The 22,761-nt window shown below is 39.3% G+C and overlaps 1 protein-coding gene across 1 annotated transcript; it reads right to left on the bottom strand.

Annotated features, from left to right (window-relative positions):
- Positions 1 to 1,722: 1,722 nt before the first annotated feature.
- On the bottom strand, positions 1,723 to 10,477 carry FAM216B (family with sequence similarity 216 member B). The gene is made up of 4 exons (XM_056108999.1): positions 10,399 to 10,477; positions 8,337 to 8,443; positions 4,928 to 5,048; positions 1,723 to 1,907 (listed from the first exon to the last, which is right to left on the bottom strand). The coding sequence occupies exons 2-4, from the start codon at positions 8,433 to 8,435 to the stop codon at positions 1,723 to 1,725; spliced, it is 405 nt and encodes a 134-aa protein (XP_055964974.1). The 5' UTR covers positions 8,436 to 8,443; positions 10,399 to 10,477.
- Between the last annotated feature and the right edge of the window lie 12,284 nt (positions 10,478 to 22,761).

Genomic DNA, 22,761 nt, shown 5'->3' with positions numbered 1-22,761 from the left:
TGTGACAGTAATCTTCCAAGTGGTTCTCAAAAGTCTCTATGAGATACAAGGTGCTTCTGAGATTTTTTTTTTTAATGTTTGAATGCAGCTCAGAATAATAACTGGCCTCATTGGTATTCTGCATCTCAAGCTAGACCTACAGCAAATGTCTATACCTACCAAAAAATTCAAGATAAAAGTCATGCAAGATCAAAGAGATAAAATCCCCATCACGAAAATAGTGGTAAAGTTTGTGTAGACCAAGTAGGGCTAATACAAACGTCGGTCTCTCGAGAATGATCCCCTTAGAGCTCAACCCAGTTTCATTCAATGTTTTTCTTCTGTTTAGTTCACCTTCCAATTTTTCTAAGCTTAGAGTATAAGGGTCATGGTTAGGATTTGCAGAGGAAAAGATGTTCCTTCATGATTAAGTGAATACATTCAAGGTCAGTATTCCTAAGTTTTCCTGTCAGACTCACAGATAACATGTCTCACTCAATGAAATGCCATAGAAAATATTAGAACAATTAGCAGAAATTTTTATAATCTCAGGGAATATTTTTCTTATATCTGTTGATGGTTGCAAAGAGAACCATCATCATCATCATAATTAATAACAACAATGAGCTTTTAACAATTTTCCAGGTAAAAGCACATCTTCATTTGATACATATATTTTTTCATTTTATATTAATGCTAGCATGTCCTTGCTGGGAAACTTTATATTTCATCTTAATGGATATTTTTTATGGGCATGGCAAAGTAATTGGCTGATTTAAATGATGCATGGGGGTTGAACAATTAGAGAGAAGATGAATAAAAGGCTTTTCTTGCTTTTGACTTTTTGTGAGCACAGATGACTAATTTTTAGCATACAGTCACTAGTGATGACAAAAATTTAAATACAATTACAATAATATGATACCATTTATATGGTGATCTGATCATAGTTATCTCAATTTTTTTTATTTGCATAGTCTTTTGTACTTAAGACCATTTAAGGCTGCAGAACGATTAGAATTAAGGTCATTTCTTTGGAGCTACCTTTTTGTTCCACTTAAAGGTGTCTCTCCAGCTGCCAGGGGATGTGTGCAAGAATTTATGACCTGGGTCAAGGTCATTTATAGCTGTGTGTAAAGAATTAATTTGTGGTCGATTGATAAGACCAAGTTTCAAAATGATGCAAAGAGATCAAATTAGGCAAGAACCAGAAGAGTTTAGGCCAATTTAAAATTTATTGCTTAGTGAGGAGGATGTGAAGGGCATGAAATGTACAATCTGTTTGCTGCTGAGATGATATGGTTGTGAAAACCATGCATGCTCAGTGTTATCCCCGGGATGGTTTGCATACTTTCAACATGCATGATTGGGGACTTCGAGGAAATGGTTAGCCCATAACAGAAGATCTGGTACCCTCTGAATGACCTATTCCCTTTCACTGTTCTTGGGAATTCTCTGGGACATACTAATTAGAAGGAAACATATTTCAAAATCTTCAAAAGTCATTCTAGTCCAAAAGTCATATGTGGAGTGATAGGATTTCTCTTGGCTGCTTGACTGTTAAATCTTTCCGTTTATTTTGGTTGGTAAAATTTATGTGAACAGGGAAAGACAACTTTTAGCTGTGGGTTTTATATTATTCATTTTCATTTAACAAATATGCACTAGATGCACTCACTAGATGCTTTCAGAGGATGTGTAAGCAAACTAGCCTGGTTAGTGCTTATGCAAATTCCAGAGGCATCAGAGCCTGGCACTTTGAGCCCTGTATCGAGCCATAGATGCAGATTGTGTTGATGGATAGATTCTTGTTATGGCTGAAGCCTTTCGTGGGAATATTCTTTGAGGCACTACCTTGGCTGATGCTCTCTCAGTTGAATCTCTAAGCACAGCTGCACAAGCCAAGGCTTCCCGTTGAGTAATATAACCTAGGAAAAGAAATGAGAGAAACTCTAAAGTGAACAATCTTTTAAAACAAATAAACAGTGACATAGCAACTCTTCACATATCTTCTACTTGGTAGAATAGAAACAATTATGTTTAGCACAATCTCCGTTGTCTATTTTTTTATGTCATCAAAGAAGATGTTTCTTCTTTTGTATTTCTTATTCAATAAATTAATGGACAAATTATCATTGGAGGGCTGGAGCGATAGCACAGCAGGTAGGGCGTTCGCCTTGCATGCAGCCAACATGGCCAACCCGAGTTCGATTCCTCCGCCCCTCTCGGAGAGCCTGGCAAGCTACCCATGACGTATTGGATATGCCAAACACAGTAACAAGTCTCACAATGTTACTGGGCCCGCTCAAGCAAATCGATGAACAATGGGAGGGCAGTGACAGTGATTATCACTGGATAACGGTCACGGTCACAGTCCTCCCATTGTTCATCGATTTGCTTGAGCGGGCCCAGTAACGTCTCCTTCATGAGACTTGTTTTACTGTGTTTGGCATATTGAATACGTCACGGGTAGCTTGCCAGGCTCTGCCATGCGGGTGAGATACTCTAGGTAGCTTGCCCTTACTGGGCTCTCCAAGAGGGGCGGAAGAATCGAACTCGAGTTGGCCATATTGGCTTCGTGCAAGGCAAACGCCCTACCACTGTGCTATCACTCCGAGAAATTAATTGGCAAGGTCTTAAATGGGAACTCTGTGTAAGAATTTGTTATCTCAATATCAACATTTTTTTCAAGCCAGAAACAAATTCTGCCCATTTTTTACTTTTTTTTAAAAAAGTGTGTGTCATGTATCTCATATATCTAGAATTATTCACCTGAGGTCACAATAAACAATGTCTTTCTAACATGCATATGTCTGACTCTACTCCATATATCATTTGAATCAGAAATTTAAAGTTAAAGACCTAGAATCTGCACTTATATGACCTACACAGATTTAACGTGCACCAGACATTGGATATCTCTGTTTCTATTTTCATTGGCCTATATGAGATTTAACTCTAAAAACAAAGTTACTAGACTGTGTTTCTGCAACACTTCACATAATGATGATAAAGATCAGTGAGGCCTGGCTTTGACATACCAATTGTAAACCCTAATCAAGTCATTAACTTCACCAATCTTAATTTTTTTCTTTCCTAAAATATAAGCTATAAAAACACCTACCATGTAGTACATGATAAATGCTTAACATAGTTTCTGGTAACAGGAAGCCCTAATAAAAGATAATTATTTCTCTTTTGGTTAAAGAATTTGCAATTAGACCTTCTTTTTTGCAAAACTATGGTCACAACAATGTAAGGTATATGTACCAATGCGGTTCCCTGCACCCAGCTCCCACCTGAAAAATAACCTTACCCTCAAACAAAAACAAAACTTATATCAGTTAGGAGAAATATGTAGCACAAGGAACTGAAAAAAAAATTGTAGAAGAAAAATGATTTTACAACAATTATAACAATGATACTTTTACATACGCTGTTACTGATAATCTATGAAGGCTTTTGCAACCATTATTTCATCAGTGGCTTGCAATATTTTACAAAGTTGGCAGAAAGAGAAAAACAGCTGAGCAATAGGGTGAAAATGTATGATCTTCGGAGGTAATGGCCCTGACATTTACTCTCTGTATGGTCTCAATCAAGTTATATCACCTGTAGTCTCCCACAACTGTTCAGTAGGGAGAAAATGAGATTATAGATGTAGGGTTCCTAGCAGGATGTCTGAACTGTGATAAATGCTCAAAAAATATATCTATTATTGCTCTGAGTAAACCAAGCTTCCGAGTTTGCACAACCAGCATGGGGATGAGCTTTGACTTGAGTCTCAATCATCTGCCTAAGCCCACTGCTATTTCAACTGGGCCAGGTTCCTGTAAATCTCAGAGTGCTGTTAACATTTTATAATAAACCACATTCTGACGCTTTTATTTCCATTTTTATTTATTTCTTTGTCCATTACTCTTGTACTTTTCTGGGATGAGCCGCAGCAGCAGTTTTTATCAGATTCTTAAAGAGAAAGTGTGGGCCCGGGGACCTGGCCCAGGAAGCGGGAGTGCATATTTCGAAGAAGGAAACTCAGAACCACAGGGTGTGGCCTTGGTGGCCTTTGTGGATCCTGGTCCCCTCCAAATCCCAGCAATGCTATGTTCCCAGGTTCTAGCACTGAACTGGTTGGCAGCATTTACTTGGAGTGGCCCCTGAATTCTCTGAGCACTGTGTAGGAGTTCTCAAAACAACAGAAAGTGGGCATGTGACCCCAATGTTAAATTGCTAGAGACATATTTACCTACACACACACACACATACACACACACACACACACACACACACACACACACACACACACACACCCCACATTATACCCATGACCAGATCTTCCACCTCCACCTTCCTTGAACTACCAGGCTAGTTTGCATTGTCATGATGGGACATCGACTTCCTCTCACGTTTTTCTTTATTTTCCTTCTCCAGGTACTTTGCTCATACCCTGATTTCTCCAGACTCTCTTTATTTGCAGAGAACATTTTGCTTCTATTGTTAGAAATAACATGTATTTTTAAAACGGGGGATAGAACAGCAGGTAAGATATTTTTCTTGCACACGGTTGACCCAGGTTCAATCCTCTGAATTCCATGTGATCCTCCGTACCCCACCAGGAGTAATTCTTAAGTGCAGAGTCAGAGCACTGCTGATGTGACCTAAAATGGGTATGCAGGGACTATTCTTCATTCTTCAGTGACCCCTTGTGGTGGTTGAGAGACCATATGCGATGTTGGGGAGTGAACTGGAAAGAGCTGCATTCAAGGCAAGTATCCTAACCCCTCTCGGAGGGATGGTCAATTCTGAACCTGACCTGCTACCCACGTTGATGAGATAGCACAATGGTAGAGGCCATTCTGCTTGAATCATTTATCTGGCACTTGACATCCAGTGGCTGAATTGGAATTCCTTCTGAGGTGATTGGTTCAGGTCAGGTAATTATACTCACCCAGCTGCTGCTGGTGCTGAAGGGTGTGAATATAGCGAGTCTGCAGGGCCTCCCACTGGGGCCTGGAGTTGTAAATCCTCATGATGCTATATAAGTAGCGTTTCTGCCCTTGATTTAGGTCCTGGCAGAGCAGAGCAGAGCAGAGCAGAGCAGAGCAGGTGATTTTAACAAGTTGGTAGAATTCTGTGGGACTAAATGTGATCTATTCAAAGTTGACTGATGTGGAAGTAAGATGCTTCTCTCCTCTCTTTCTCCTCACCCCCACTGGCCTATGTGATGATCAAATGAATGAGTAAAAATCTCCACATGAAAAGGTCAAAATATTGGGCTGAAGGAGATCCCAGAGGTATCAGCATCATGTATGAACTTGTTTAAGACAAAAACTAGCAGGTCTTTGCAAACAAACGTACAGAAACTCTGGGTGGTAAGGCCTGATATTCTGGGTTTTACAAGTCCTTCAGGTGGTTCTGATACAAGCACACTAAAATTTAAGAACCACTTCAGAGGGGAGGAAATTTGATTAGTGAAGGAAAGTGGTACAAATATTCTTTTATGGTACCCAATGCCTGGACTTATTTGGAATGATATGTACGTAGTTTAACTTCATTGAAGACTTAAGAGTCTGATTGGAAAAAAAGCTATAGAGTCAAGCATGGGTAAATGATGGCAGTCTTTAGTAGAGGGTTAAAAAATAACTTTAAAATGAGTGATCGCTCACTTGTAGAATATAAAGTAGCATAGTATGAGACTAACATCTAAGGACAGTAGAAATAAGGGCCAGGAGGATCATGCCCTGGTTTGGAAGCCAGTCCCATGTACTGGGGGAAAAGGCAGTTGGGATGGAGAAGGAACCACTAAATAAATGATAGTCAGAGGGATCGCCTGGAATGGGAGATGTGTGCTAAAAGTAGACCAAGGACCAAACATGATGGCTTCTTAGTATCTGTATTGCAAATCATAATTACACAAATTAGAGAGAGAGAGAGTAAAAAAGATTGTATCTGCTACAAAAGCAGGGAGTGGGATCGGGTGGGGGTGGCGGGTGGGACATTGGGAACAATGGTGGTGGAAAATGTGCACTGTTGGAGAGGTGGATGCTCGAGCATATGACTGAAACATGTAATTAGGCAAGTTTGTAACTGTATCTCATGGTGATCCAATAAAATTTATTTAAAAAAAAACAGAAGAAGAAGAAAAGAAAAGAAAATGAGTGGTAGGTGTTGGAGTGATAGTATAGCGGATAAGGTGCTTGTCTTGCATGCAGTCAACCCAGGTTCGATTACCAGCACCACATACTGTTCCCTGAGCCCAATAGGAGTCATCCCTGATGCAGGGTCAGGAGTCAGCCCTGAGCACATCAGGTGTGGCCCCCAAATAAAAATAAACAAAAATAGGGGCTGAAGCAATAGCACAGAGGGTAGGGCGTTTGCCTTGCATGCAGCCAACCTAGATTCGATTCCCAGCATTCCATATGGTCCCCTGAGCACCGCCAGGAGTAATTCCTGAGTGCATGAGCCAGAAGTAACTCCTGTGCATCACTGGGTGTGACCCAAAAAGCAAAAAAAAAAAAAAAGAAAAGAAAAAAAGAAAAAAATTATAAATAAAAACAAAATGAGGGCTATTGAAGATCTTAATTTCAGGCATTAGTTATCAAAAGTAAAAATTTTAATTCTCAAGGGACATTTGGTAATATCTGGAGAAAGTACTGATTGTCATAAATGGTGGAGTGAGTCAGTGGTTACAGGATAAGGGTGCAAAAGATCATCCTTCAGTGCACTAAATAGCCCCTAGTCCCTTACAGCAAAGAATTATCTAACCCAAAGAATTAGAATTTAAGATAACCAGATTTACAGCTGAGAAAGCTCACTCTAGTCCACTGCGGTGAATGGGTTTACGGAAGACAGAACATTGGCAGGGAGACATTTAGAAACTTAACATCTTTCACAAGGGAGAAGTAATCAGGACCCAGATGTCAATTACATTGTATATCTAATGTATGCGAAGTGCTTGTTATATGCTGATGTAGACACAGAGAGCTTGGCATTGATATTCTAGAAAAATGAAGAAAAACTAAGTTCGATCCAGGATAAATAACTCAAAACTGAATTATCAAAGCTAGTTGATAATCATGCAATAAAATCTTAATATCATTGTATCTAAAAAGTAAAGTAACTTTTATCTGTTAGAAAATTTGTCTACAACTGAAATCTGTGAGTCAAACTTTTATGTTTTACTTTAAATTTAATATCAGAGCATATTCAGAGTAAAACTTTCAAAGTCAGATACTTTACAATTCAAGACACCATTTCAACTTTAAACTTTCCAAATAAGTTTTGAAAGATATATTTGAGAAAGGACTGGATTTCTAATTAGGCATTTTCAAATGATTGGAGCACAATTGAATATGAAAATTGCAAGCCAATTTTGAGAGCAAAGCTCCAAAGTACAATTGAAGTTTCCATTATAAAAGATAAAATATGAAAAATTGTGGTTTTATCTTACAAGGAAAAAAATCTACTTATTTTTCCCTAGTCAAATCTCAACTTTTTAAATGAAAAGCAATAAGTAAACTTTCTTAGATTCTTACCCTATCGCTTCCTCTTCCTTGAGGATTAGAAAGAAAACTGATATGTTGTGTGTGTGTGTGTGTGTGTGTGTGTGTGTGTGTTATATGTGTGTGTGTATGTGTGTGCATGTTTGGGGTCATACTTGGTGGTGCTCAGAGCACTCAAGTTCAGAGTACTATATGGGGTTCTGGGGATCAAACCCAGGTTGGCCACATATGAGACAAGTGCCCTACCTGCTGTATTATCACTTTGGCCTGAGAACTGATGTTTTTATAAAGTGGAATTTATGGTAATGGTGTTAATTGATTTTGATCAAAAGAGATGAAGTTAACTTTCTAGCAAGGAGTCATGGTCAATAAAGGCATTTTTCTATTACTCCTTGGGCTGAAACAATAACACGGCAGTAGGGTGTTTGCCTTGTGCACTGCCAGCCTGGCCGAGCCAGGTTCGATTCCTCCGCCCCTCTCAGAGAGCCCGGCAAGCTACCGAGAGTATCTCGCCCGCACAGCAGAGCCTGGCAAGCTACCCGTGACATATTCGATATGCCAAACACAGTAACAGAAGACTCACAATGGAGACGTTACTGGGTCCGCTCAAGCAAATCGATGAACAACGGGAGGACAGTGCTTCTATTACTCCTTAGTGTTTGGGTCATGAGAAGGGACTCTCCCGCAGAGCACCTGAGATGAGACAGGTGTAACTCATCCCAAAGGCTGCTCACCCATGCACCAAAGGTCTGTGTTGGACCTATTGTTTCCCTTAATGTTGGAAAAACAGAAATAAACAAAGAAATTTGACCTTAGAGAAAGACAAATTCTCTGTCTGCAAATAACAAGCTGTACCTTCAGTAATGAAGTGTTAGAAGCGGAGGGAGGGACTCTAATGCAAGGAATCTGTGGAGCATTCTGAGGCTTCCATTGTTTTTTCTGTTTCTCTCCCATTCTTGGTCCTGTGTCTCCAAGGATACAAAACAGCGTAAGATTTCATTGTGTTCAACCAGCTTTGGAGATTATCTAGGTAAATAAGTCAGTGAGCAATGACTGGATAAATAAATAGAGGGATGTTTTTCTTATTTCAAAGGATAAGCAATTTTCCCAAATGTTCTCATCATTGATGCTCGCCAAACTGCTCAGCCCCGAACTGTTTTCCATTATAATTTAGATCCTTTGTCTTTCTGCTTCACTCTGTGTTTGGGATAGGTGGGGTGTAAAATCACAACATGTCAAGGTAGTTATTTCCTGATAATTTTAAAGATCATTTTTTAAATCTTATTTGATTCTAAAAGTAATGTTGGCTTTGTTTTGAAAATTTATAAAAATCTAAAAGTTGGAAAAGAAAACAAGATCAACCATAATACAACTCTTCACACCTGTTGTTAGCATTTTTATTTTATTTTATTCTCTTTGTACATTGTGTGAAATTTTAGAAAAGGGAGATAAGATCTTATGCATTTTCCCAGAGCATGAACTATTTCTCAAAGTGTGACTTTTTTTTAGTGGTTGTATCTTTATATTATTCTCCTTTTCTTACACATATAAACCCTTAATTTGACAGCATTGCATTATAAAAGAGACTACTAAGTCTAATACTTTTTGATGACAACAATAGGTCATCTGGAACTCAGACATGCTATTAGTAGGTTTTATTACCATGAGATTTAGGGTTAAAAATGTGGGTGGGATCAGAGGGAAGCTCAAATGGTGGAGCACATGCCCAGCACTGGTGATTCCTGAGCACTGAATGCTGACCTTTGTTGGGAGTGGATCTCTCCAGCCCTCAGCACTGCCAGGTGTGATCCCCTCTCCATAAAAATTGAATCTCAGATGTATTTAGTAATTAAAAATTGAATAATCAAGGAAAAATGGATATTTTGGAGAATAGATCTATGGGGTTGTTGATGTTCAAAGCAAAAGCACAGGCATTTTTTTTTTTTTTGCTTATCTGGTTGCTCTTATCATCAATGGCAACCTCATTAAGCTATTTGTCTAAGACCATGAATATAGAATATCAAGAATATAGGATGTTCTTGTTTTATACCAATTCCTTCTCTCTCTCTCTCTCTCTCTCTCTCTCTCTCTCTTCTATCCATTGACTACTGTTACATACACACACCTTGGGCACACATATTTACATACACTTCAGAGGTACTGTAACCTCTGAAAAGATTTTGGTTCTGAGCTAACAGATCTAAGGCTCAGATATTCCAGAAGAGAAATTTATTAGAAAAACATCTATGCATCCTATTTCCATGATATATGCTTGGAGATTAAACTATAAATATTTTATTTAATATAACCTTCCCTCAGCACACATTTCACAAACCATTCCAACCAAGATATACTCCTTTAATATTCTCTGTGATAGAAGTCTATACTTTTTGCTGTATTCAAATCAACTCTTATCAGTTCTCCCATTTTCTGAATCCATAATGCAGAGAATAAGTATTCTTCAAAACTGGAAATCTTCTTTTTGCTCCTCAATAACATAAAGAAATGACTAATGATTCGTGTGTGTGTGTGTGTGTGTGTGTGTGTGTGTGTGTGTGTGTGTGAAAAATCCATGTGTGCTTTTCTTGGGCTATTCAAATGCCCTATATATGATGAAGTTTGATTAAATGCTTGGGGAGGCATCGGGCAGAGAGTATAGCCTGTAAGGTGCTTGCATTGCATGTGTCCAACTAAGATTTAAGCCCCCACATAACATATGGACCCCTGAGCATTGTCAGGATGATCTCTGAAAAGAGTGCACAGGAGATGTCCCTGAGCAGTAGCAGATATGGCTACCAAGCAAAACTAAAAATAAAACAAAAATACTTGGGGAATTCAGGAAGTAAAAATAAATCTACAGAAGAACTTATATTTATTTGGAGAAAAAAAGTTAGTTTTGCTTAAGGTATTTACTTACCCTGCCTATTGTAGTCTCTCTGCTTTCTAAAGGTTCATATGCATATTCAATGTAGTTTTCTTGCAAACTCTTGTTCTTCAGGCAGTGATGGTTGTGGAAATTCAATCTGTTGATATGCTGGTATCCAAGCAACTTGGGGTGAGAAGACACAGGGCAGGGGAAATCTGGCTGCATGCCTTTGCCTACTGCTGTTCGGCATTCTACTGTGCAGTTTAGTCTTTTTAATTTCAAATTTTATGTCTAATGAAATGCAAACTTTTAAATCTACCATGTCTGCATTCTATGGAAAATGCAGAAGGTCTATATCTAACACTCAGCAGATATGGTATGCCCTAGAAATCATTTCATTATGTCTTGGGAAAAATTCAAAAAAGATTCAGTTGACATTGTCAACTCTGTGTATAACTTTTCTTTATCTCTCAGTGGAGAATCACCAGCCTCTCATATTTGGTGAAAGTTTTTGTGATACTCACTGGCACTTATAGACTCAGGTTGGAGTTACATTATTTCACTAGAAGGCTTGTAATTATTTGTGAAAAACTTTTTATGTATGTGGGTCTTTTTTCTTTAAATTATGCAATCCATTACTTTCATTTCCCTGTTTTATCACCCTTTTTGCCTCCTAAGAATTTGTGGTTTTCTTCTGCAATTTCTTCTTTCATTTTCTCTAGAAATACTCTATCTTTATAGACAAAATGACATTCAGAATTAGGATTCTTAAGGAAAAAAATGAAAGACTGCAGCTATGGTGCTACTACAGAGGAAAGGGTAAGATTATTCTCATGAATCAAGTTAAACTGTGATACTTATGCTGATGAAGTCAATATGGATAAAAATCCTGCACCACAGCTTCATTCCACATGACCTTTATCCCAAATCAAATATGGAGAATATTTCACTCCTTCAAAAATTCAAAAAGGAAATTTTATTTTGAACTACAAGGCAGTTATATCGCTTACTGCAGTCTTTTTTTTAAAATTTATTTATTTTTTGAATCACTGTGGGAAAAGTTACAAAGCTTTCAGGTTTAGGTCTCAGTCATGCAAATATCAAACACATTTCCCTTTACCAATACTTATTTTTTACCATGAAGAACCCCAATAAAACCCCACCCCCCACCCCTCCCAGTCCCTGTGAGGCAGATGAATTCTAGTTAACACTCTATCTGCTTTGATTAGATTCATTGTTTCAATAAAAGATTCACCACTATTATTTAGAGTTTACCCCCCCCCCAAATCAGACATGCTGAAAAAGCATTGTGAAGTGATTTGCTTTCTACAGCTGGGTTCAAGAATTAAATGTTGGTTTTGGATTTCTGCTATTTTACTTATTAACCCTGGAAGTATTTCTACTGAAAGTCAGATAATTAAGAAATTGGTTTCTGTGCTCTGGAGTCATGGCCGTGCCGGAGAGCCGCTCGTGGGAGGCAACTGGTGACCTCGGTAGGGCGTGAAGGGTGGACCGAAACGCCCTCCTTCCCATGAGGTTTTAGTCGCCCCCACATCCCCGGCTCATACCTGCTGTCCACAAGGCTCCCATGCGGCCGCCATCCTTCTTTCCAGAGAAGAGAGGGCGAATGGGGCAACACCCTTTCCACTCCGGGCAGACATGATGGCCTGGATTAACGCATAGTCCGTTCACTTTTCTGCTCCAAGCTGCTGGGTTCTGCATTAAGTCCTTGTGTTTCTGGGGCTGTGGCGTGCTCCAAACTTAACTCTGATTTTCAGGGAAAACGTTGGGTGATTTACTTCCCATTGATCACTTTGTGTATAGTGAGATGTCGCGCGGCTGCATAAGCAGCCGCGAGGTTTGGAGGAAAAGTCCTAGTTCCTGCATACTCGAGCTATGCTTGTAGAGGCTTCTGGTCACCGGGGTTCCATCTGGGGGAGGCGGGATGCGGCAACTACCCCATCTGGGACTTCCCTATGATCTCGGCTCTTTTTGGAACCTGTTTTTTTCTCCGGGAGCTGTGGAGCCAGCCCTCCATGTGGCCCTTCTCTTTGGCTGTATGCTGTAAAGATTGCTTACTGCAGTCTAATTCATCCCCATACGTTAAGAATTTTTCCTTTTACGTTTTTACGGTTTACATTTACATTTAAGAATTTTTCCTTTTTCATTAGGAATAATTGCCTTCCAATTTTGGGAAATGTTCATGTGATAGATAATCTGTTACTATGGTTGCCTCTGATTTTATGGTGCTTAACTTTCAGCTGCCCTATTTCCATGTACTTTTATTATTCATTCTGCTTATAATTCCGATACAGTAGGCTTTGAAATTGACACTTAGACACAAAACTTGGAATAAAAGGATTAAACTCTTCAGTGGAATATTGTCCAGAAAGAGGAAGGGCATGCAGCCAAATTTCCCTTGCTTTGTATCTCATCACATGATGTTGCTTAGATATTAATTTATCAACACACTGAAATTTTCTACCACCACTGCATGAAGAAAAAGACCTTTTAAGAAAAACACATAAGAATTTTTCAGAAACCATGAAAGTCTTGATGTATAATAGTGGGCATTAGTTCATATATAGTCAGGAAAACATAAAGAGTTTTAGGTGTTGACAGGGAGAAAATGTAATAATGTATAATTTAATGTAATGAATCTGTTGCAAAGGTATTGAGATGGTCTGGAGGAGCAAAACAAGAAGGGTTAGCTTATCTGAATATCAGCAGTCACACTAACCTATCATCACACCCAAAGGTACAGGACACAGGAAAAATGATTTTACTTAGAGACAATGAACACTGTGCCACTGAAGCGCTTCTATTAGAACTTCTGCTTGAGCCACATGTCAAGACCCAACATTCATCAACCACCCTTGCTTCTATGTAATTTCCTAAACTACTAATATTAGTGCCGTAATCACCAACATTGCTGCACATTCTGCCGTTATTGCTGATGTGGTTGCCAATGCTGTTACTGCCACAAATGCAAGCAGAAACCAGAAAATAGCTCTCCCTTCCTTCCAGCTTCTCTTTTCCCACCTCCCGTTGTATGTGAACTGGTGAGGGTTTCTGAAAAATATATTTCCAGTCACCCCAGTATTGTGATAAAAACTTGGTAAAGAAGGGTAAGAATAAAGCACAGAGATCTTCAGCACTAATAAATACACGGTAAAAACAACACAATTCTATGTAGTACCTCTGGAATCTATAAGCATGCAGAAGACTGACATAGACACATTTGTCTAATATCACTAAAGTTTAGATTTAATTAGTATTGCACATGCTCAACTCCAGTTGGATTGCTGGCAACCCATATAGTCTCCTGAGCACTGTCAGAAGCTATCCTTAAAAAAAAAAAGAAGAAGCTATTCTTGAGCACAGACCCACGAGTAAGTCCTGAGTACTACAGGGTGTAGTCCCAAACCCCAACTCCCTCAAAAAAAATCAGAGATTAGAAATCTCAGATGTTTGTATCAGAAAATCTTTAAGCTTTTACAAAAATTCTACTACGTGCATTTTGGGGTTAGTATACCCATGACAGATTTACTAAAACCAAGTCATGCTGTGCTAACCTCATTTTCTTTCTAGTAGTTCATTACTTAAAGAAATATATACACAATCTAATTGTGATTGTCACAAAATATTTGACCAAAATTATTGATTACTTATAAGAAGGCGAGTTTTGATCTGTATGACTGTACAAGATAGAAGAGTTTGTAGTACAATAATGTCCTGTATCACCCTTTTAAAAATATTAATCAATGACTCTTAGAAAAAGTAGACAATATTTCTATGGAGCATACAGCAACTTAATAGTGGACTCTGTATTATTAAACCCTTATATCAAGTTTGTATATAATCTCTAGGTATGCTATGCAGGCCATTTTATTCTGTTTTGAAAATTGGAATTTATTTTCATCTCCCACATTTTCTTTTGTCAATGCATACCTATAGTTGCTAAAAAAAACCCTTTCCTCCTTGTTATTGATTTATAATGTTTTTGAATCAAAAAGACCTAACTCACACTTCTATAATAGGTGTAACTCTAATCAAGTCCACTAAGAAATTTTCTGTGCCACTCTAACATAAAAAAGATACCTCTTCCTTCTGGTAACCACTATGATTTTCATGAAGTCTAGTCCTAAATTTTGTTGTTTTCATGCCAATTCATTTTCTTTCTTTCTTTCTTTCTTTCTTTCTTTCTTTCTTTCTTTTCTTTTTTTTTTGCTTTTTGGGTTACACCTGGCGATGCACAGGGGTGGTTCCTCCTGGCTCTGAACTCAGGAGTTACTCCTAGCAGTGCTCAGGGGACCATATGGGATGCTGGGAATCGAACCTGGGTAGGCCACATGCAAGGCAAACGCCCTACCCGCTGTGCTATATCTCCAGCCCATATTTTCTTCTATATTTCTTATGTGAATGAAACTATCTCATAAGTGTCCTTCAGTTACTTATTTCACTTAGTGTATCACAACTTCCATCCATTTTATCACAATTTAAACTTCTATTTAGTAATATTCCATTGAGTAAATCTACCATTACTTCTTTATCTGACTATCTCTTAATGGGCTAACAGTTATGACTAATTGTCTGGAATTTCATATGCAGGTTACAGAGCAATGCTCTGCCTCTACTACAGAGACCCCTGCCTCTCCTCCTTCTGTATTTAGGTCCTATTATTTTTTTAAAAAATTAATTTATTAAATGAGTGTATTCACCTGTTTCACATAATTCTACTATTTTAGATACATTTTGAACACTCTCTGTAACATATTATTTCACTGGATGCATGAGGAAATATTTTGCACTTTATTTGTTTGTTTATTTATTTATTTATTTAAATTTTTGAATCAACATGAGAACCGTTACAAAGCTTTCAGGTTTAAGTCACAGTCATACAATGATCAAACACCCATCCCTTCACCGTGCACATTCTCCACCACCAAAAACCCCCCATCCAACCCCTACCCCGCCTTTGTGGTAGACAATTTTCACTTTACTCTCTCTCTGCTTTGATTGCATTCAATATTTCAACAAAAGACCCACCATTATTCATTTGGAATTTTCCCCCAACAATCAGACCTGCTGAAAAAGCATCATTAGATTATCTGTTTTCTATTGCTGATTATGAAGAGTATATAATGTTGTGCAGCTGCAATAGCGGCTGCATGATTTTGGAATTCTTTTGTTTCGACAAGTCTGGAGGTATTTCTGCCAAAAGCTGCTGGGTTCTGAGTTTGGTTTGTGTGCCTCTGGGATCATGGCCGTTCAGGAACCTGATAAGCAGCTGGAGGAGCCGTTCATGGGTGGCAACTAAGTGTCTTATCGGGGCAGGGAGAAGGACTGGTTCCACCCTTCATTCCACTGCAGGCTCATGTTTAGGTCCTATCATTTCTTACTATGAAAGATAACTGTGAGTTTTCATGGGAAAATATGATTTGATCTAAAATTAACCTTATTAGCAGGATATCATTGGGGACAGCCAGGTTACTCCACAAACTATGAGATCACTATGAGTCCTAATTATATTCCTGGTGAGGTTATGAGGAAGGGACGTATTATGTGACTGCACTTCCAGAAAACCCAAGAGATAATCCCACTGTTCTTCTTGGACAGGGTATAAGAAGAAGTGGGGCAAGATAAAGCAGAGTCAGAGGGCAGTGTGGCTCACTCATCGGGGCAAAGTGAATTTCTATTCTTATTGCTCTGGGAGAAGTGAGGTGAGGTGAACTCCTTTCAATATTTTTGTAAAGCAGGTTTGGTGTTGATAAACCTTATCAATTTTTGTTTCCCAGTCTTTATTTTTCTATCATATATAAATAATAATATTGGCATGCAGCATTCTTGGCTGGCAGTTTTTAATATTGTGGTGGTGTGTCTAGGTGAATCCATTCTCTTCTAGGTTGTAGAAATTCTGCTGACAAGTCTAATAAAGACCTCACTGAGAATGCCTTTTTGTTACTTTTTTCTTTAAAAGTTTTACAAATTTTTATTTTTAAAATTTAATTTAATGTAGAAAAAGGCCACAAGTTTTAATAAAATTATAGAATTAAAATTTATTAGATAACAGGGCTCCAATACAGCAGCAGAGGAACCCAAGTATGCTGTGACCCGGTGCTGAGATTTCCAAGCCTGCTCAGATTGGGACTGGGCCTCCTCCACCCAGATCCCACATTTTCCAGTAGCTTGGCAGTCACACCCACAAACTGCCCCGCCATGTAATCCCATCAACGGCCAAGATCCAGAGACTATAAAACAAAGACCTCTTATAGTCTAGCCCACTGATGTACCTAAAGCAGCACACATGTGTTTGGTTTTAACATACTTGCTTGTATTCTCTTATATACATTCTCTGTCCCTCTTGGAGAGCCCGACAAGCTACCGAGACTATCCCACCCACACAGCAGAGCCTGGCAAGCTCCCCGTGGCATATTTTATATGTCAAAAACAGTAACAGTAACAGGTCTCATTCCCCTGAACCTGAAAGAGCCTCCTATACAGCACTGTTGGGAAGGACGAGTAAGGAGAGGCTGATAAAATCTCAGGGCTGGGATGAATGGAGACATTACTGGTGTCCACTTGAGCAAATCAATGAATAACGGGATGACAGTGGTACAGTGACACAGTAAAGAACACAAAAAATTTGATTTATGTGAAAATTGAAATATCTGATCACCGGATTGTTAAGTCCTTGTCTAAGAATTTATTAGGCTGTTTGTTTCTACTTGAGTCTTCTATGTTATTATTTTTGGTTGTTAGGTTTAGTTGGCTTCTATGTTGCTTCCCATCAAATTTGGTGAGCTCCTACTGGAATTACAGTATTGAGAAATTAGGAGGTGTCCAGAGACTTCAGGATCTATGGTTTGGGTCAATGAGTTGACATGGTAGTGGCTGTGAGAGGTGGGCGTGGCTGCTGGGGCTTCTGGAAGGAAATGTGGGGAGGGTTTGGGGGAGGCTGACCACCCCGACTCTGAAGAACACCAGAGTTCTCATCTTGGACACTGAAATAATTTGTACTTTGGCTTCTCTGCAGAGAATAGTCATGAAGCTGTGGCGCTGAGCACTTCTTGTGGCTGCAGTGATGGGGTGTGGGGGTGTGAGTACAGCTGTTGGGCTTCAGCTGGGCAGGCATTCAACCCGAACAACTCCTGAAAGCACCCGAGGTTTCAGCAGCAGAGAAAGGTGTTTTCATGAATTTTAGCTGCTTGGCCTGCATCTCCTGGGAGAGTTAGGAACTAGTCTGTTACTTTTTGTCTTTTTCCAAAAAGCCATTGTGATTTTCTTTCTTGATCACTTGGTCACTTGACTTCCTGTTAATCGTGGATTTGCTCAAGCGGGTGCCAGTAACGTCTCCATTTGTCCCTGTCACGTGCTAGCATAGCCTAGTGGCGTCTGTTCTCTCTAGGAACACGAAGAGCCTCAAACCGATCGTTCATGATCTTATTTTTTATTTATTTTTTATTTTTTTATTATTAGTGAAACACCATGAGGTACAGTTGTAGATTTACAAATTTTTGTGCTTGGATCTCGGTCATACCACGATCAAATACCCATCCCATCACCAGTGCCCATTTTCCACCACCAGGATAATATCCCTCCCCCCCATCCCCCCCATCCCCCCATCCCCCCCTGCCACTGTGGCAGGGCATTCCCTTTTTTTCTCTCTCTCCCTTTGGGTGTTGCGATCAGCAAAAGAGGCATTGAGTGGCGAACATGTTCAGTCCAGTCTACATTCAACCTGCATCTCCCCTCCTGGGAGGATCCTCCAAACACCCTCCATTTGGTGTTCCCTTTTCTATCTGAACTGTCCTTTCCCCTAGAATACCCGGCTGGCCTCTAAGCTATGGAGTAATCCTCCTGGTGTTGATCTCAGCTATTCTTGGGTATTAATCTCATATTTGGCTATTTTATATCCCCCAGATGAATGCAATCTTTCTATGTCTATCCCTCTCTTTCTGACTCATTCGCTTAGCATGATACTTTCCATATTGTACCACTTGTATGTAAAGTTCATGACTTCATCTTTTCTAAGAGCTACATAGTATTCCATTGTGTAGATGTACCAAAGTTTCTTTAACCAGTCATCCGTTCTTGGGCACTCAGGACTCTTCCAGTTTCTGGCTACTGTAAAGAGTGCTGCAATGAACAAACAAGTGCAGATGTCACAACGGCTACACATTTTTGCCTCTCTGGGATATATTCCCAGGAGTGGTATCGCTGGGTCAAATGGGAGCTCAATTTCTAATTTTTTGAGGAACGTCCATACTGTTTTCCAAAAGGGCTGAACCAGTGGACATTCCCACCAACAGTGAAGGAGTGTCCCTTTCTCGCCACATCCGCGCCAGCAACAGTTGCTTTTGTTCTTTTGAATGTGGGCCAGTCTCTGAGGTGTGAGATGGTATCTCATTGTGATTTTGATCTGCATCTCCCTGATGATTAATGATGTAGAGCATTTTCTCATGTGTTTTTTTGCCATTCGGATTTCTTCTTTGAGAAAGTTTCTGTTCATTTCATTGCCCCATTTTTGGATGGGGTTGGATGTTTTCTTCTTGTGGAGTTCAACCAGTATTTTGTATATCCTTGATATCAACCCCTTGTCAGATGTGTATTCGGCGAATATTCTTTCCCATTCTGTAGACTGTCTTTGTATTTTGGTCACTGTTTCTTTGGAGGTACAGAAACTTCTTAGTTTAAGATAGTCCCATTTATCTATCTCTGTTTTCACTTGCTCAGCCAGTGGCGTGTCATCTTTGAAAATACCATTAGCCTCAATGTCATGGAGGGTTTTGCCAACTTTGTCTTCGATGTATCTTATGGTTTCTGGTCTGATGTTGAGGTCTTTAATCCATTTTGATCTTACCTTTGTACATGGTGTTAGGCAGAGTTCTGAGCCCATTTTTTTGCATGTAGCCGTCCAGTGATGCCAGCACAATTTGTTAAAGAGGCTTTCTTTACTCCACTTCACATTTCTTGCACCTTTATCAAAGATTAGATGATCATATGATTGAGGGGAGATGTCAGTGTATTCAACTCTGTTCCATTGGTCTGCAGTTCTGCCTTTGTTCCAGTACCATGCTGTTTTGATTATTACCACTTTGTAGTAAAGTTTGAAGTTAGGGAGGTTGATTCCTCCCATTTTCTTTTTCCCAAGAATTGCTTTAGCTATTCCTGGGGGTTTATTGTTCCATATAAATTTCAGGAGTGTTTGCTCCATTTCTTTGAAGAATGTCATGGGTATCCTTATAGGAATTGCATTGAATTTATACAGTGCTTTCGGTAATATTGCCATTTTGACAATGTTAAGTCTCCCGACCCATGAGCAGGGGATGTCTTTCCATTTCCTCATGTCCTCTTTTATTTCCTGAAGTAGCGTTTTGTAGCTTTCTTTGTACAGGTCCTTTACTTCCTTAGTTAAGCTGATTCCTAGGTACTTGATTTTCTGGGGCACAATTGTGAACGGGATTGATTTTTTCATATAGCTTTCCTCTCTCTCACTGTTTGCGTATAGGAAAGCCATGGACTTTTGGGTATTGATTTTATAGCCTGCAACTTTACTATACAAGTCCATTGTTTCTAGGAGTTTTTTGGTGGAGGTTATTGGGTTCTCTAAGTATAGTATCATATCATCTGTGAACAGTGAGAGCTTGATTTCTTCCTTTCCTACCTGAATGCCCTTAATATCTTTTTCTTGCCTAATTGCTATTGCAAGTACTTCCAGTACTATATTGAACAGCAGTGGAGAGAGTGGGCATCCTTGTCTCGTCCCTGATCTTAGAGGGAAAGCTCTCAGTTTTTCCCCATTGAGGATGATGCTTGCTGTAGACTTGTGGTAGATGGCTTTAACTATGCTGAGGAAAGTCCCCTCTATACCCATTTTGGCTAGGGTTTTCATCATAAAGGGGTGCTGGATCTTGTCAAATGCTTTCTCTGCATCTATTGATATGATCATATGCTTTTTATTTTTTCTTTTGTTGATATGATGGATTATGTTGATTGATTTCCGAATGTTGAACGATCCTTGCATCCCTGGGATGAATCCTACTTGGTCATGGTGTATGATCTTTTTGATGAGTAGTTGGATTCTATTTGCTAGTAGTTTGTTGAGGATCTTTGCATCTGTGTTCATCAGGGATATCAGCCTGTAGTTCTCTTTCTTTGTGTTATCTCTGTCTGCTTTTGGTATCAGTGTGATATTTGCTTCATAGAAACTGTTCGGAAGTGTATTTGATATTTCAATTTCATGGAAAAGCTTAAAGAGGATTGGGAGTAAATCTTCTTTAAAGATTTGGAAGAATTCACTAGTGAATCCATCCGGGCCAGGGCTTTTGTGCTTGGGGAGACTTTTTATTACCGTTTCAATTTCCTTGATGGTGATAGGTCTGTTCAGGTATTCCAGGTCTTCTTGGTTCAGCCTTGGGAGTCTGTAGGAGTCTAGGAATTTATCCATTTCCTCGAGGTTTTGATGTTCCGTGGCATAAAGCTTTTCAAAGTACTCCCTGAGGATCCTTTGAATTTCTGTAGTTTCTGTTGTAATGACCCCCTTTTCATTTCTGATTCGGTTTATTAGGGTTTTCTCTCTCCCTTTCTTTGTGAGTTTTGCTAGGGGCTTATCGATTTTGTTAATTTTCTCAAAGAACCAGCTCTTGGTTTCATTGATCTTTTGGATTGTTTTCTGGGTTTCCATCTCGTTAATCTCTGCTCTGAGTTTTATTATATCCTTCCTCCTGTTAGGGTTGTGCTCCTTTTGTTGGTCCTTCTCCAAGTTCTTAAGCTGTGAGGTTAGTTTATTTATGTGGGCTCGCTCCTCCTTTCTGAGGAATGCTTGTAGAGCTATAAACTTTCCTCTTAAGACCGCTTTTGCTGTGTCCCATAAGTTTTGGTAACTCGTGTCCTCATTTTCATTCGTTTCTAGGAATCTTTTGATTTCCTCTTTGATTTCCTGTCTAATCCACTCGTTGTTCAATAGTGCACTGTTTAATTTCCAGGTGTTTGATTTAGTTTTCTGTTTTTGTGTGTGATTTACTTCTAATTTCAGCGCATCATGGTCTGAGAAGATTGTTGATATAATCTCTAACTTCTTAATTTTATGGAGGCATGTTTTGTGGCTCAGCATGTGGTCTATCTTGGAGAACATTCCATGTACGCTTGAGAAGAATGTGTATTCAGCTTTTTGTGGATGAAGTGTCCTGTATATATCTACTAAGTCCCCTTCTTCCATTGTTTCCCTCAGATGAAGTATGTCCTTGCTAAGCTTGAGTCTGGTTGATCTATCAAGAGGTGACAAAGCGGTGTTGAAGTCTCCCACTAGTATTGTGTTGCTATCGATGTCTTTTTCCAAATCTATGAGTAGTTGTTTTAAGTACTTTGCTGGTCTCTCATTAGGTGCATATACATTTATTATTGTAAGTTCTTCCTGTTGTACAGATCCTTTGATCAATAGGAAATGGCCTTCACTGTCTCTTATGACCTTCTTCACTCTGAAATCGATGTGGTCTGATATTAGGATGGCTACCCCAGCTTTTTTCTGGGAGCTGTTTGCCTGTAGGATTGTTTTCCAGCCTTTGACTCTGAGTCTATTTGCTTTGACTATTGAGATGTGTTTCTTGCAGGCAGCAGATTGTTGGGTTCAATTTTCCAATCCATCCTGCCACTCTATGTCTTTTAATTGGTACGTTTAGCCCATTGACATTGAGAGAGATTATTGTTATGGGATTTTGTCCCATTGTTCTGTTGAAATTTGGTGTATTTGAGAGGCCTGTCTTGCCTTAAAGTAGCCCATTTAGTTGTACTTGTAACCATGGTTTTGAGTCTATGAAGTTCCTGAGCTGTTGTTTGTCTGTGAAACTGTGTGTTGTTCCTTCTATTATGAATGAGAGTCTCGCTGGGTAAAGTATTTTTGGAGAAACATTTATTTCATTGAGTTTTTTCACTATGTCCCACCACTGTTTTCGGGCCCGGAGGGTTTCATCAGAAAAATCAGCTGTGAATTTTAAGGATGCTCCTTTGTAAGAGATTTCTTTCTTCGATCTTGCTGCTTTCAGAATTTTGTCTCTGTCTAAGGTTTTGGTCATTTTGATCAGGATGTGTCTTGGGGTATTTTTATTCAGATTTCTTCTAGCTGGTACCCTTCGGGCCTCCTGGATGTGGTCACAAGTTTTCTTCAGCTCTGGAAACGTTGTAGCAATGATTTCTTTGACAGTTTCTTCTTCATCAAGGTTTTCTTCCTGTCCCTCTGGGACTCCAATAATTCTTATGTTCCCCCTCTTGGCTTCATCACGATCTTCTCTTGCCATCTGTTCTCGAACTGTGAGTCTCTTTTCCATTTTCTGCTCTTTTCTGACAAGACTCTGAACTTGATCTTCGAGCTCACTGATTCTGTTCTCAGCCGCTGTTACTCTGCTGCTGAGGCCT

This window comes from Sorex fumeus, unplaced genomic scaffold (genome assembly GCF_029834395.1).
Source record: "Sorex fumeus unplaced genomic scaffold, SorFum_2.1 ptg000008l, whole genome shotgun sequence".
NCBI lineage: Eukaryota > Metazoa > Chordata > Mammalia > Eulipotyphla > Soricidae > Sorex > Sorex fumeus.
The sequence above is the reverse complement of the archived record's forward strand: the minus strand, read 5'-3'. Positions and strand labels throughout refer to the sequence as shown.

What these genes read in the sequence shown, in the direction of transcription:
- FAM216B (XM_056108999.1), bottom strand. Translation starts at nt 8,435, where the DNA reads ATGGGAGAGAAACAGAAAAAACAATGGAAGCCTCAGAATGCTCCACAG. An exon ending in CTAACACTTCATTACTGAAG is followed by an intron (nt 5,049 to 8,336) that starts GTACAGCTTGTT and finishes CTGCTCTGCCAG; the next exon opens with GACCTAAATCAAGGGCAGAA. An exon ending in TCAGCACCAGCAGCAGCTGG is followed by an intron (nt 1,908 to 4,927) that starts GTGAGTATAATT and finishes TTCTTTTCCTAG; the next exon opens with GTTATATTACTCAACGGGAA.